Source organism: Mus musculus, chromosome 2 (genome assembly GCF_000001635.26).
Source record: "Mus musculus strain C57BL/6J chromosome 2, GRCm38.p6 C57BL/6J".
NCBI lineage: Eukaryota > Metazoa > Chordata > Mammalia > Rodentia > Muridae > Mus > Mus musculus.
The window spans coordinates 155,772,361-155,785,659 of NC_000068.7; the positions used below are offsets into that span (position 1 = coordinate 155,772,361).

General features: G+C 49.5%; 1 protein-coding gene across 2 annotated transcripts in view; it reads left to right on the forward strand.

The window, feature by feature from the left end:
- The first annotated feature begins 2,981 nt into the window (after positions 1-2,981).
- Positions 2,982-13,299, forward strand: part of Mmp24 (matrix metallopeptidase 24) — a 43,026-nt gene continuing 32,708 nt past the window's right edge. The window contains exon 1 of one of the 2 annotated variants that reach the window (NM_010808.4): positions 2,982-3,277. In NM_010808.4, the coding sequence (NP_034938.3) occupies positions 3,113-3,277 (165 nt within the window). In that variant the 5' untranslated portion in view covers positions 2,982-3,112. The remainder of the gene's footprint in view (positions 3,278-13,299) is intronic. The other variant, XM_030248212.1, reaches the window with a different exon arrangement.

Genomic DNA, 13,299 nt, shown 5'->3' on the forward strand with positions numbered 1-13,299 from the left:
AGTGTAGGGGGGGAGGCACAACACACTGATTTCATATTACAAAGAAGTAACACAAGGTTCAAGGCGATGAAGGCACACTGAAGTCAGCCACCAGGCCAGGGCTTGAATCCAGGTATCAGACTTGAACTGAAATACCTTTCCTACGTATCCCATACCTGTCTTGGTCGTGAGAGGCTGAGAAGCCAAGCACACTGGTGAGTACGTAAGAGATTCTCTAAGCCACCTCTGATGTCTTCCTTCTTGGGTTTTTTTGTTTGTTTGTTTTGTTTTGTTTGCTGTTGTTGTTGTTTGGGTTTTTCAAGACAGGGTTTCTCTGTGTAGCCCTGGCTGTCCTGGAACTCACTCTGTAGACCAGGCTAGCCTCAAACTCAGAAATCTGCCTGCCTTTGCCTCCCAAGTGTTGGAATTAAAGGAGTGCGCCACCATGTCTGGCTGTCTTCCTTCTTGTTCATAAGACCATCTTAGGAATTCATGACATGTATTGAGTTGCTCTTTTTTTTTTCCTAATTTAAGACTTACACTATTTTAAATCAATTGTCTCTCCCTGTGTGTATGTGTACAAGAGTGCAGGAACCCACAGAAGGCAGAGGAATTGGATCCGTTGGAGCTGAGATTATAGGTAATTGTGAGCCACCCATTATAAATGCTGGAAACAAAACATGGGTCCCCTGTAGGAACAGCACAAGAGCACAGGTACCATTTGGCCGCTGGGCCACTGCTCCAGTCTGAGTCCATTTACTCTTATTGTCTCTTCTTGTCATTTTCCCACTGCCACCTCCACCCTCCACCCCTCCATCATGGGAGAACACTTAGTTCTGGATCATCGGTAGCAGTTCCTGGATGTTTGGTCTTAAACACAGGAGAAGGCTCAGTCGGCTCCATTCCTTGTCTCTCGGAATGCAACCCCCCCCCCCACACACACACACACAACCTTCCCCAAACAGACAATTCATTATCTTTCTTCAGCGTTTCTGCAATGCTCTGGTTTCATCTTGGCCATAACTTACATAAACTTGTTTTATCTCCATCTCCTCCCCAGATTGAAAATTGGTCAGTGCTATCTGCCAGTGTGTAGTGTGTATGTGGGGGTTGGGGGGGAAGCTGCACTTGCTCATGTGGGTACCTTGGCTGTCAGAGGACAACATCAACCTGTCACCCCCAGTCTCCATTTTATTCATATACTCTTTTGAGACAGGGTCCCTTGTAGCGCTCACCATTTTAGCTAGACTGAGTGACCTATGGGACCCTGGGATCTTTCTCTGTCTCCCCACACCACCAGTGCTCAGATCACAGACACACCACTGACTTTTAGGATGGATCTGAACTCAGGACTCAAGCTTGTATGGAAAACTCTTTATCCACAGAGCCATCCCTCCAGCCCAACCAGCCCTGCTTCATTCAGTCTTTTGTCTGCTTCGCTAGGCTCTTCCTTTGGCTGTGTCCAGATGGGGCCCTTGGCCCTTTGCTCTTTTCCTACTCTGCTCTTTGGGCGCCTGCCACACTTTATCTTTTCTTCTCTACTCATCCCTGTGCCCACCCATCTCTAAGACCGTGCAGTAGCTCCCAGTTTCCAGAGGTCTAACTCCTAGCTCCTTGCCACCTCCCCCAGGCTAGTCCTCGCCAGGAGGACTCCAGATCTGTGAAAATGCCATAGTCCACCTTCTGCACTGCCCATCACCTCCTTTCATGTCCTTTGTCACCTCATCCTTTACCATCCTAGCAGACAAGATGTGCTTTGAGGCCAGAGCACTCCAGCTGCACCCTTATGAATCATGTATGTTTGGCAAACTTATCCAGAGCCTCCTCTTTATCCTAAAGTGGTTTACGATAACAACCTGTTTTCACGGAGCTTCTCACAGGACTTCGGGAGGAATAATTCAGTGACGGGCTTAGCCCGATGCCTGGGATGTAGTAGGCATTCAATAACTAGTAGCTGGTGTTGGGATCTGTGTGTCCTTTTATGGAGGCTCTCATCATGCTCTGCCTTGGGAGAGGACTAACACGGAACACTTATTAAATTCTGAGGCACGACGGTACACAGGAGTAGTGAGGGCAACATTTTATAAAACGGAGATGAGCCAGTGCTTGCACACAGGTCTGTGTATGTCCCTGTTCCACACCTCCAAACTACCAAACAACCACAACGTACACATTATCTCTGTAGATCTCTGTAGTCACCCCATAGGGACCCACAGACACCACACACACACACACACACTGCCCCGACCCTCCCCCTTGTTTAATTCCAGCCTTTCCTCCAGAGCATTGGTAGAGCCCCACTGTCTCCTACATACCTACCTCCGGCCTCCCTAAGCCGGGACCCCTGGAATCCTTTCTGATACTTGGTATCCTGTTTGTCTCAGTGCTTACGGTTTCTCACTAGGTGTAACCTTCTACACCTTGGCCCAGGAGCCTCCCTTTTCACTTTAGTAGCCCCAGAAGCCCAGGGCACTGCTGGTGTTCCATAGAAGGTGTTCCACAAATGTGGGACATTCAGGGGGTGGGTGATCCCTCTCCCTCTGAGGGGTAAAGGAGCGAACTTCCCAGAGGGGTCTCCCGACCCCAGTGAAGCACTGCCCAGGTTTGCTCTTCTTGGTTCTCAGCACCACCCCTCTTAAGCCCCCGAAACCCTTTCTCCGATGTCAAGCATTTTTGAGCTCGTTTTCTTCCAAACCCGGCGGTCTCCCCAGACCCCTTTTCTCCAGTGTTAAGCCTCAGCCCTTCTCCCCCAGGGCTAGCCTGGGGTTACAGACCCGGGGCCCGGCCAGCCGCCCTAGGGCCAGAATTATTTATCTGGCCTCTTCACCCTCCCTCAGGGTTGCCCTCTTTGCACCCGGGGCCTGGAGCGAGCGCCTCCCGCAGCCCCGCCGCTGCCGCCTCCCGCAGGTCCCGTTCGGGCGCTGCCCCCGCGCCCCCGGCCGCCCCTCGCCGGGGCGGGGCGCGCGGAGGCGGGGGCGCGCGGCGGCCGAGGCGGCGGCGGCAGGCGGGCCAGGCGCGCGTCCGCGGCGCCGTGACTCGGCGGCTCCGCAGCGGCTGCAGCGGGAGGACCCGGCCGGAGCCGCCGCCGCCGCCGCCGCCATCGCAGCCGGGCGGCCGGGCCCCCGCCGCCGGGATGCCGAGGAGCCGGGGCGGCCGCGCTGCGCCGGGCCAGGCCTCGCGCTGGAGCGGCTGGCGGGCCCCGGGGCGGCTGCTGCCGCTGCTGCCCGCGCTCTGCTGCCTCGCGGCGGCGGCGGGGGCCGGGAAGCCGGCCGGGGCGGACGCGCCCTTCGCTGGGCAGGTGGGCAGGCGCGCGGGGTCGAGGCCGGGGCCGGGGCTGGGCAGGGGGCGGCACCGACCGGGCCTGGTTCGGGGTGCCTGGCGCCGGGTCAGCGCGAGGGCCGGGCGGGGCCCGCGGGCCGGGCTCCGTTCAGCACCGCGGACAGAGGCAGCGGGCGGGGGCGGAGCGGAGGGTCGAGGTGGCCGCGGTGACGGTGGGGCGTGTGGCCTGCAAGGCTGTGTGTGAGGGAAACCGTACGCCTCGGAGTAAATAGTAAGCGCAGCCAGTGTGTTGTGGGCTGGAGGAGAAGCCGAGGATGTTGGAGCTGGAGAAGGGGGAGGGAAGAGGGCGAGGAAGGACCGGATCGCGGTCTTGGTAGCTGAAGGGCCGTCGGGATAGGCGAGATCAGCGTGGCCCCACCGGGCAGAGCTGAGGCCAACGGACCGTGGGGGGTGGGGGATTACAAGAAGGCACATTTCGGCCCAAGGCAGGAAGTTTTTAACAATTGGAGGTGCTCAGCCAGCCCAGGAGGCGGTGAGCTGCTCATCACTGGCATGTGCAAGTAGGAGCTCCAAGAGGGGATTGGATGGATGCATGCATAATGCCTGCATGGATACATGCATAATAACAACCGTGCACTATGGGCCAGACTTGGCGCTATGTTTGATAGGAATTAGCTTATTTAACCCCAGCATGTATCCTGTGAGCTTGTTGTAGCACCTGTCCCCATTTTACAGATGAGGATAGAGACCCTGAGAGCTTAAGCAATTCGCTCAAGGTCACAGAGCTAGTGGTTTGACTCTAGTCTGTTTCATGTTTAAGCCAGGACATTATGTCGTATAAGGTCCGGGACAGTTGTACTAATTTTGTTGCTGTCTCCCAGCCTAGAAGCCTGCAATTCTAAAAAAAAAAAAAAAAAATAATGTTGAACCAGTGTTAACGTTGCTGGAGGAAATTGGTGATTGCCTGAATTATCCCGAGAGAAGTGTGTTTGTTAAGTAGACAGGCTGTTTAGAAGAATCTGCCAGAACAGCAGTTTTTAACTGGGCAAGGGACTCAAGGGATCATAAATTCTCTGAAATTTTCTGCTAATTTGTGTTTATATGTGAAAAATGTGTGTTTTTCTAGAAGGGAAGCTCCCGATTTCCTCAGCCTCTCCAAAGATGACATGTTTAAAGAAAATTTAGGATGTGTGAAAGAATCCTTTGCCGAGCTAATAGTCTGCCTCTTCAGGGTTTATAATCATTAGCTGACTTTCAATGAAAACTTTCTCTAGTTTGTGCTTTTAGCTCTATCAAAGTGACGTGGTTCATGGCTTTTCACCGTAGCAAAAGCAGGATTCTTCCAGACTTCCTGAGTGTGTGCAGGGTGAAGCAGAAGGGTCTGCCCTGGGGTTTAGTATGTGTGGGCTCTCACCTGATCTTACCCCTGGCGGCTTTGTGACTTTGATCTCTCACCATCTCTGAAGATGGAGCTGAATGAGCTCAATTTGGAGACCTTTTTATGTCTGTGGTATTTTGCACATTAGGAGAATACAGTTTGCTTAGATGTGTCAGGATTTGAAGGGAAGGTTATGTTTACACAGCACTTGTCCATACCAACCTTACAGGCTTCCATTATCCCACCTCTCCCACCCTTCTCCATTCCCAGCCTAAGCTTTCCCATCATGAAGGGCCACCTCCCGGAACAGTCACCTGACCTCTGTCTCCAGGTGTGGAGTTCTTTCTTTTGTAGAGAAAGGATACCTTCTTTTCTTCTCAGGTCCTGTCCTGCTACTATTCATCCCATCCTTAGATCTTCTGAGCAGTGCTCGTTTGGCCACTGCCTTTGGGAAACAATCCACAGAGCACCCTGATCCCTTTCACAGGTCAAACCCGATAGCCTGGAACACAACACCTTGTGTGTGGAGTACTGTTATCTGCACTGACTTACGTTTCTCCACATTGGTGTCCCACTGACGTCTTTTCGTCCCCCTTCTCCCAGCCCTCCCCCCATTTGGCATAGCATTTCCTTACCTGAGAGGGTTTAATATGAGCTGGAGCCTGGAAATTTTCTCTTTGCTCTACTTTTTCTGGATCACTTATAAAAAATTAAGTCAGACGTGTCCCGGCATGGTCTCTAGGGGCCTCTTGGACTCCTTACCCTTTCCGTTCAGAGAAGGGACGACTGGCTGTTCCCATCTGCTCTTCCCTATCCCTAAGTGCATTCTCAGGTCTTGGTGGAAGCATGGCCATCCCAGTCCATTTAAAATATCTAATATGCTAGCCAAAACTCCTAGAAATTATTGAGGTAATTTACATCTAATTATCCCTTACTGAACACTGATGGGTGAGACTGCTGGGACCTTACCATTGCTTTTCAGCCTACAGATAATGTTGCTTTCTCCTCTTTCTGGCTTGAGGTCCCTGGAGTCTGACCCCTCCCTATCTCCCCATTAGCAGGCCGTATCTCCCACTGTTCATAGATAATGCATCTCGACCCCAGACAAGTATGCCTCTCATTTACCCTAAGACAGGCTGCCAGGGTTCCCCGGGCATGGTCCTGTGTTGTTCACTGCTGCACCTCCGCCCATTCATCAGAAACCTCTCCTTAGGGCTCTTGATCACACTTGCCTCTCTCTCTGGGAAACCCCCTCCCATCTCCCAGCATTGCTTACTCCTCTCAGGGGAACACCGAGAGGCAGCCCCAGCCATTGTGCCATTAAATTTTTTGGAAACACCCATTGTTTAGGGAGGAAAAATGTTATGGATCTCGGGCAAGTTTCTTCTCCACCAAGATCTAACACTGTCCCTGAGCCTGAGCACTCATCTGTGTAAGCCTTCTGTTCTTTATGTCCAAGGGTTATGCTCATCTGAAACAGGCATGCGTAGGCTTATAGGCTTCAAGGTCCCTTCTAAAACCTTTCTTAGAAAACAGGGAGATGGCTTAGCTGGCAAAGTGCTTGCAAGCATGAGACCTGAGTTCACTCCCCAGCACCCATGGAAAAAGCCTGGGGTAGCACCCAGTTGTTCCCCTCCCCATGCAGGGTGGGAAAGAAACAAACCCCCATGTCCCCGGGGCTTGATGGCTAGCCAGTCTATCCTAATTGTTGAACCTCAGAGACTCTCTCTCTCTCTCTCTCTCTCTCTCTCTCTCTCACACACACACACACACACACATAGATACAGATACCACACACACATACTCACAGGTACACACACAGGTACAACACACACACACACACATAGGTACCACACACACACACTCACAGGCACACACACAGGTTACACTACACACACACACACACACACACATACACACAAACACACACACGCCCACACAAACACACACACGCCCACACGCCCACACACACACACACACACACACACACACATGCCCCCCCCACACACATACACACAAACACACACACGCCCACACGCCCACACACACACACACGCATGCCCACACACACACACACACAAACACACACACGCCCACACACACACACACACACACACACACACACACACACACACACACACACCTCCCTAGAGGGATGCATTGATTGCCTGGGCTCCCTTTCCCGGATCCGGGGCTCACCCTTCCCGTTATAAGCAGGCGCTTCACAGTTCACCTTTGAGTTCTATCATTGGATGTCATCCAAACAGCAGTGACAGGCAGGGAAGAGGGATTGAGAGGCAGCCATCACCATAGCAATCGCCAAGTAAACACACAGCAGCACTTCACAGTTACTTCTTCAATTGCCTTAAATGAGGTGTCCGAGGGCATAAACCTTGATTGCCAATGATTCAAACCAGAACTTGTCCCTGGCCTCCTGACTTCTAAATTGAAAGTGTTTTTCTTTACTATCTCTGGCTTTTGATTTTCTATCTCTTGTCTTTCATTACCAAGACAAAAAAAAAATTCTTTTGGATTCAGTGGGTTTTTGCTTTTGCTTTCCTGAGTGCTTCTTTTGTATTTTGTGTGTGGGGTGGAGGAGGGGTGCTGCCAGGTCTCTGGTTGGCTTCTTGCCTTTGGTGTATCTAAAGCAAAGCATCTCTCTCTCTTAGTACTCAATAGGGAGAATCCTCATCTAGGGTTTTGACTTTCCTACGTGCAATTTGATTTTGAGGAAAATCAGAGTAGACGAAGCTAACTAAGCCAGTGAGCTCAGGCCACATGAGTGACAGAGGCTGACTCTGAGACTTGGGGTGTGATGGAGTCCTGCCCATGAGTCCAGTTTTGAGGGATGCGCTCTGAGCAGATAGAGAACACTCTCTGGCTTGCACCTGCAGTCAAGGAGGTGATGAGCCACCTGAGGCTGAGACAGGCCTCTTAAGACACAGTGACAAATTCCCGCAGTGTTCAGTATCCTTGTAGCCTCTGGTACATCCCACTCTTGTCTGGGGGTAAAGAGCCCAGCAGAAGTTCTCCCTGCTACATGAGCTAAGCCTGTCCTGATACCTTCCTGTGTTACTGTGGAGTTTCCTAACAGCCTCTGGTTGTGTAAGGAGCTGTGGGTGGGTCCCCGGAGTAGCTGATGAGGAAGCTCCATCATCTCTCTGAGCCCCTGTTTAGTCATCCATAAAGTGGGCACAGCTTCCTTGAGTCCATTATGAGGCAGTGGTCAGGATCTCACATACACCACAGCTAACACTAAGGTGACTCTGGATCTCGGTCCCTGTGCTCGGTGCACTCCCCTCTGCCCAAAACTGCCTTGGCTCTGCATTACTGAAACCAATGTTTTCCACTTTCACAAATGTCCCACGCCAGACCTTGAAAGGTGATAGTTTAAAGATGAGCAAAATGTACTGCTGGACGTAAACCCTAATTGTATCAAAAGACTTGTGTTAGGAATTGTTTAGCCTTGCAAATAATATGGAATCCTGTGAACTCCCAAATGAGGAAACAGGCTGAAATCACCATCCCCCTCAGTGTCTGACTCCTAACAGGATATGTACATCTAATCTTCTCGCCTGTGTCCAAGTATTCAGGAGTTCTCTTAAAGAATACATGTTGGGCCGGGTGTGGTGGTGCATGCCTTTAATCCCAGCACTTGGGAGGCAGAGGCAGGCAAATTTCTGAGTTTGAGGCCAGTCTGGTGTACAGAGTGAGTTCTAGGACAGCCAGGGCTACACAGAGAAACCCTGTCTCGAAAAAACAAACAAACAAACAAACAAACAAACAAACAAACAAAACCAAAGAATATATGTTGCTTAGTTAGGGTTTCTATTGCTGCAATGAAACTCCATAACCAAAAAGCAAGTTGGGAAGGAGAGGGTTTATTTGGCTTACACTTCCAGATCACTGTCCATCATTGGAGGAAGTCAGGACAGGAACTTAGACAGGGCTGGAACCTGGAGGCAGGAGCTGATTCAGAGGCCATGGATTGGTGTTTTTAATGGCCTACTTTACATTGCTTGTTCAGCCTGCTTTCTTATAGAACTCAGGACAACCAGCCCAGGCATGGCATTGAGATGAATCTCAGATTGAGGAAAACAGTGGAGAATGGAGGGTCAGCACTCCAGGTAGGAGAAACTGGGAACCATAGCTCCTCCTGAGTCCATGGTGTGTTTAGGAAATACCAGATAGTTGGATCTATCAGAGGCATTGAGTTACTTTATTGTTTCCAGTAAGAGCATGGACGGAGAAGGGGCTGGAAAGGGAAGCTGTGAGTGAACTGTAAGATCGGCTGTGGTCCACAGTCTAAGGGACCTCATAGAAGGTATCTGAGCAGAGACGTAGCCTGTTCAGTTCATCGTGATGAGGCTGAGGGATCCCGTTGCACGTGCCCCAAGCTGTTTTGAGTGGTGGTGATGGCTCAGGGTGTTCTAAGCTCTCTTCAGATATGACCTCTGGCCCTGCCTCCACCCTCACTGAGGGGTCTGCTGTTTTCATTTGTTTATTTTGCAGTAGCATTAGAGCTCTCGACCAGGGCCTCATGCTCGTTCATATTAGCGCCGTACCCTGAGCTACACTGCAGCCCTTGCACAGAGCTTTGAGAACCCAATCATTTGCGTTCTCTGGACTTCATTTCTCTCAAGTTCTGATATGTTTTACAGCATGCATTTGTTTTGAAAGTCAACTTTGATCTACGCTTTAGTAGTATGTATGGCAATAGCAAAGTCATGTGTGTACTAAATATGTATGTATATGGTTTGGATATCTGTATGCCCACAAGTACATAGATAACATTTTACAAAAGGTTATGTATGTAGCTCTAACAAAGCAGAGAAAAACAGACACAACTTTTACTAACAATGAATAATTTTTAAACCCAGGTCTGTCCCGCAGACATTTAGTGTCTCCTTCACCTTTTTCTCTCACCACTGGCCTGAGAACAGTAACCCAGCCCAGCCAGTCCCTGAGCTGAGCACTTGGCTGCTGTCCTCACTGCCTTACACATCTGTCTCAGGCTAAACTTCCTCGTCTCTCATTTCACTCCAGAAACTTCCCACCTGAGCAGCTACTTGCCTAATCCTCTATGAAGGAGTCAGAAAGATGTTTTAAAAATAAATGTGTGTGACTCTCGCTGTATATAGTGACACACACCTTTAAACCCCACCACTTGGTAGGCAGAGGCAGGTGGGTCTCTGCATAGCAAGTTCCAGGCTAGCTAGAGTTACATAGTGGGGACCGTTTCTTTAAAAAAAATATATCTATATATATACATATATATATATACACACACACACACACACACACACACACACACACACACACATATATATGATCTTATATGATCCGTGTGTAAAGTCAAATCACATTCCCTAAGTGTCACAGTTGGTAGAGTGCTTGCTTGTGAAGTGTGCAGGGAGCCCTAGGTTTCGTCCCCAGCACTGCATAAACCAGCTGTGATGGTACACGCCTGTAATCCCAGAACTTGGAAGGTGGAGGCAGGAAGACCAAGACGTTCTAGGTCATCTTCATGTAGTTTGAGGCCAGCCTAGACTACAGGAAACTCTCTCTCTCTCTCTCTCTCTCTCTCTCTCTCTCTCTCTCTCTCTCTCTCTTTCTCCTCTCCCTCCCCCCTCTCTCACACACACACCACATACATGCACACAAAAGGCTGGCAAGATGGTTCAGTGGGTAAAGGCCTGTGCTGTCTGATGACGCACAGCTGGTGGCATGAGTTTGATCCTCATAATTTACATAAAGGTCGAAAGGGAGAATGTCACAAAGTTGTCTTGTGACTTCCACTCCGGCGCTATGGTATATATGCTCACACATATGCACAAATACACAGACACAGAGAGAGAGAGACAGAGAGACAGAGAGACAGAGAGAGACAGAGACAGAGAGAGACAGACAGACAGAGATAGACAGAAACAGAGACAGATGGGAGGAATAATAAGAATGAATAAATAAAAATTTAAAATAAAAGTAAAAAACTAAAACCGACACATCACAGATTATAGCCCGTCTCCTGTTACCCATGAGCACGGCTATACGCACTGTTGTCCCTGTTGACCCAGTTACCCATGGGCTTACAGCGTGGTGTGAGCGGTAGCTATAGAGACAGTAAACACGCCACTGTCGAGCATTCCAATTAGACAGTCTTGTTCCCACCCTCCTCTTGCTTAAATGGCTTTTAGGACAAAGACTAACTCATATTACTAAACTACTACTAATTTTTAAAAAGGACTTATTTATGGTTTTTTTTTTTGTTGTTGTTGTTGTTGGTTTTTTTTTTTGTTTTTGTTTTTTAATGTATGGGCGTTTTGCCTGCATGGATGCCTTTGTACTTTAGGTATGCAGTGTCCTCAAAATCCAGAAGAGGGAACTATTTTCCCTGGGGCTGGAGTTACAGACCTCTGTGAGCTGTCTTGTGGATGCTGGAAACTAAATCTGGGTCCTCTAAAAAGAGTAGCTAATGCTCTTAACCATCTTTCCAGCCCCAACTGCTACCAATTTTTTATTATGGAAAACTTTCAAATATGCACAAAAGTAGAAAGAACACTATGGTGAGCCGCTTGGACCCAGCAGCCACCAGTCGGCCATGTGTGATCCCGAAGACCTTCGCTGAGCGCTCCCACTCTCAGACTTCCGTTTTTTCAAGCCACTTTCTTCATTGGTTGCTAGACTCCGACCACCTTGGCCCACACTCTGCTTCTCTAGTCTACAAACACCTTCCCTTTAAGAGATTGAATGGGACCATCTTTTTTCCTGAAATGTTCAGTTTTTTAGTTTTCACCTGGCCTCATCACAGGGCGCGGCTGAGATGTTATATAGTCGGGGGCGGGGTCTTCCCTGATGTCACAGCTGATATCTCTGACATGCGCACACAGCACCTTATCCTGGTCTTTCACATATCACAATTGGAATGTTTAATACTTCCGCATCTCTCTCCCACACCAGGCTGTGGGCTCACAGCAAGAGTTCAGCGAGGATGGCAGTCATGTAAAGCCTTGCCGATGGTGTAGTGTGAGACAGACTCTCCTAACGGATGTCATGGTACCACGAGGAGAACCAAGGACATCCACTAAACCTGGGACCCATGGGGTGGGACGAAAGGCACATTTTGAAGGATATCCAATAGTTCAGCAGGACAAGGCCAGAGTGCAAATGAATGTGGTATTCTATCGTGAAAACGAGGCATGGTCTGCAAGGTTGTGTTCAGGCAACATAGTAGCTCGATAGAGAGAGAGGATGGGGAGTTTGGGAAAGGGTGATGAGAAAGGGCTTGAAGCTTGTTGAGATCTGGGCTTAGACTTTACAACTGGCATCGAGGAACCAGAGGATGGACTCCACACTCAACGCCCCCTGAACTCAAATAAAGGAAACTTACAAACTAGGTAGAGGTTATTGAGCTCAGCCATTTTCCCATTAAAGAAACAGACAGACTTACCCGCTGGTCTTTGTCTCCTCTCTCCTTGTCTCTTAACTCATCAGTAAGCAGAGGGAACCAGGAGGGCAATGGGAAGACCAGGCCTCCTCCCTCCTTAGAGTGAGTGGGGGTGTGGCCACTCTCCTGGCCTTGGTCAGAGGCCTTCCCAGAATTAGAAAAGGGACATCCCGGTGCTGACCCAAAACCCCAAATGGACCACGTCCTCAAGCCCAGTGATTGTCTGGCTTGTGGTGGCCTCTTGGGAGTGGGCCAAGGACATTGTGTAGAGCTCCTGGGAATTCCCAGTAGTGCACTTACCACCCACTCAAGAGCCGATGGCAGCCAACAGACAACGCTGTACCATTAAGGTGTTTGTCAAGAAGCTCAGCTGGGTGTTGTGGGCGATCCTGAGGGCCCTTTTTAGACTGGCTGGAGCTGAAGAGGAAGGAGAGAGATAGGGAGGGGGAAGAGGGAGAGAAGAGACAGAAACAGCTTTTGGAAGCAACGTAGAACTAGAGTGGGGATGTGGCAGGACAAAAGGAACCCTCCCGGGAGGCAAGACCCTGAACCCCATTTCTGACTCCCTTGCTAACTTGCTCTGCAGTTTTAAATAAGTGATTTCTCCTCCTTACATTTCAGTTTTCTCTTCTGCAAAACATGCATGTGAAATTACAGGGTCTTTTAAGTATTCCTGGGCTGTGCATTTCCTGGATCCTTGGATGCTTATGTATCCAGAAGGAAGTTTTTAAAAGTAGTTCTAACATGGGGGTGGGGGGAGCAGCAAAGGTTCTCAGTTACAAGGCTGGAGGAGAAAGCTTTTAATGGGACGGGAATTCAGGGGAACTGCCCAGTGATCAAGCAGATCGTGGAGAGGTCACCAGAGAGATTGGAACAGCAGTAGTGGCCAAGGACGGTAGTCACTGTATTGCAGAGTGTAGGCACAAGGACCTGGTGACACTATGTATCAGAATTAAAGCTTACTGTATTGCAGAGTGTAGGCACAAGGACCTGGTGACACTATGTATCAGAATTAAAGCTTTATGTTCATGTATTAGTTTTCTGTTGCTGCTACAACAAATTGCCACAAATTTAGTTAATTAAAATAACCTAGCTATTAGATTATTGGAAGATCCTTAATCCCGTCAGGACAGTCTCTTTTGCTCCATGGCGTTCACAGGCTTTGGGAATGTGGATGTGAATATTTTCAAAGACCATTCTTCTCTGATTCTTCATGTCA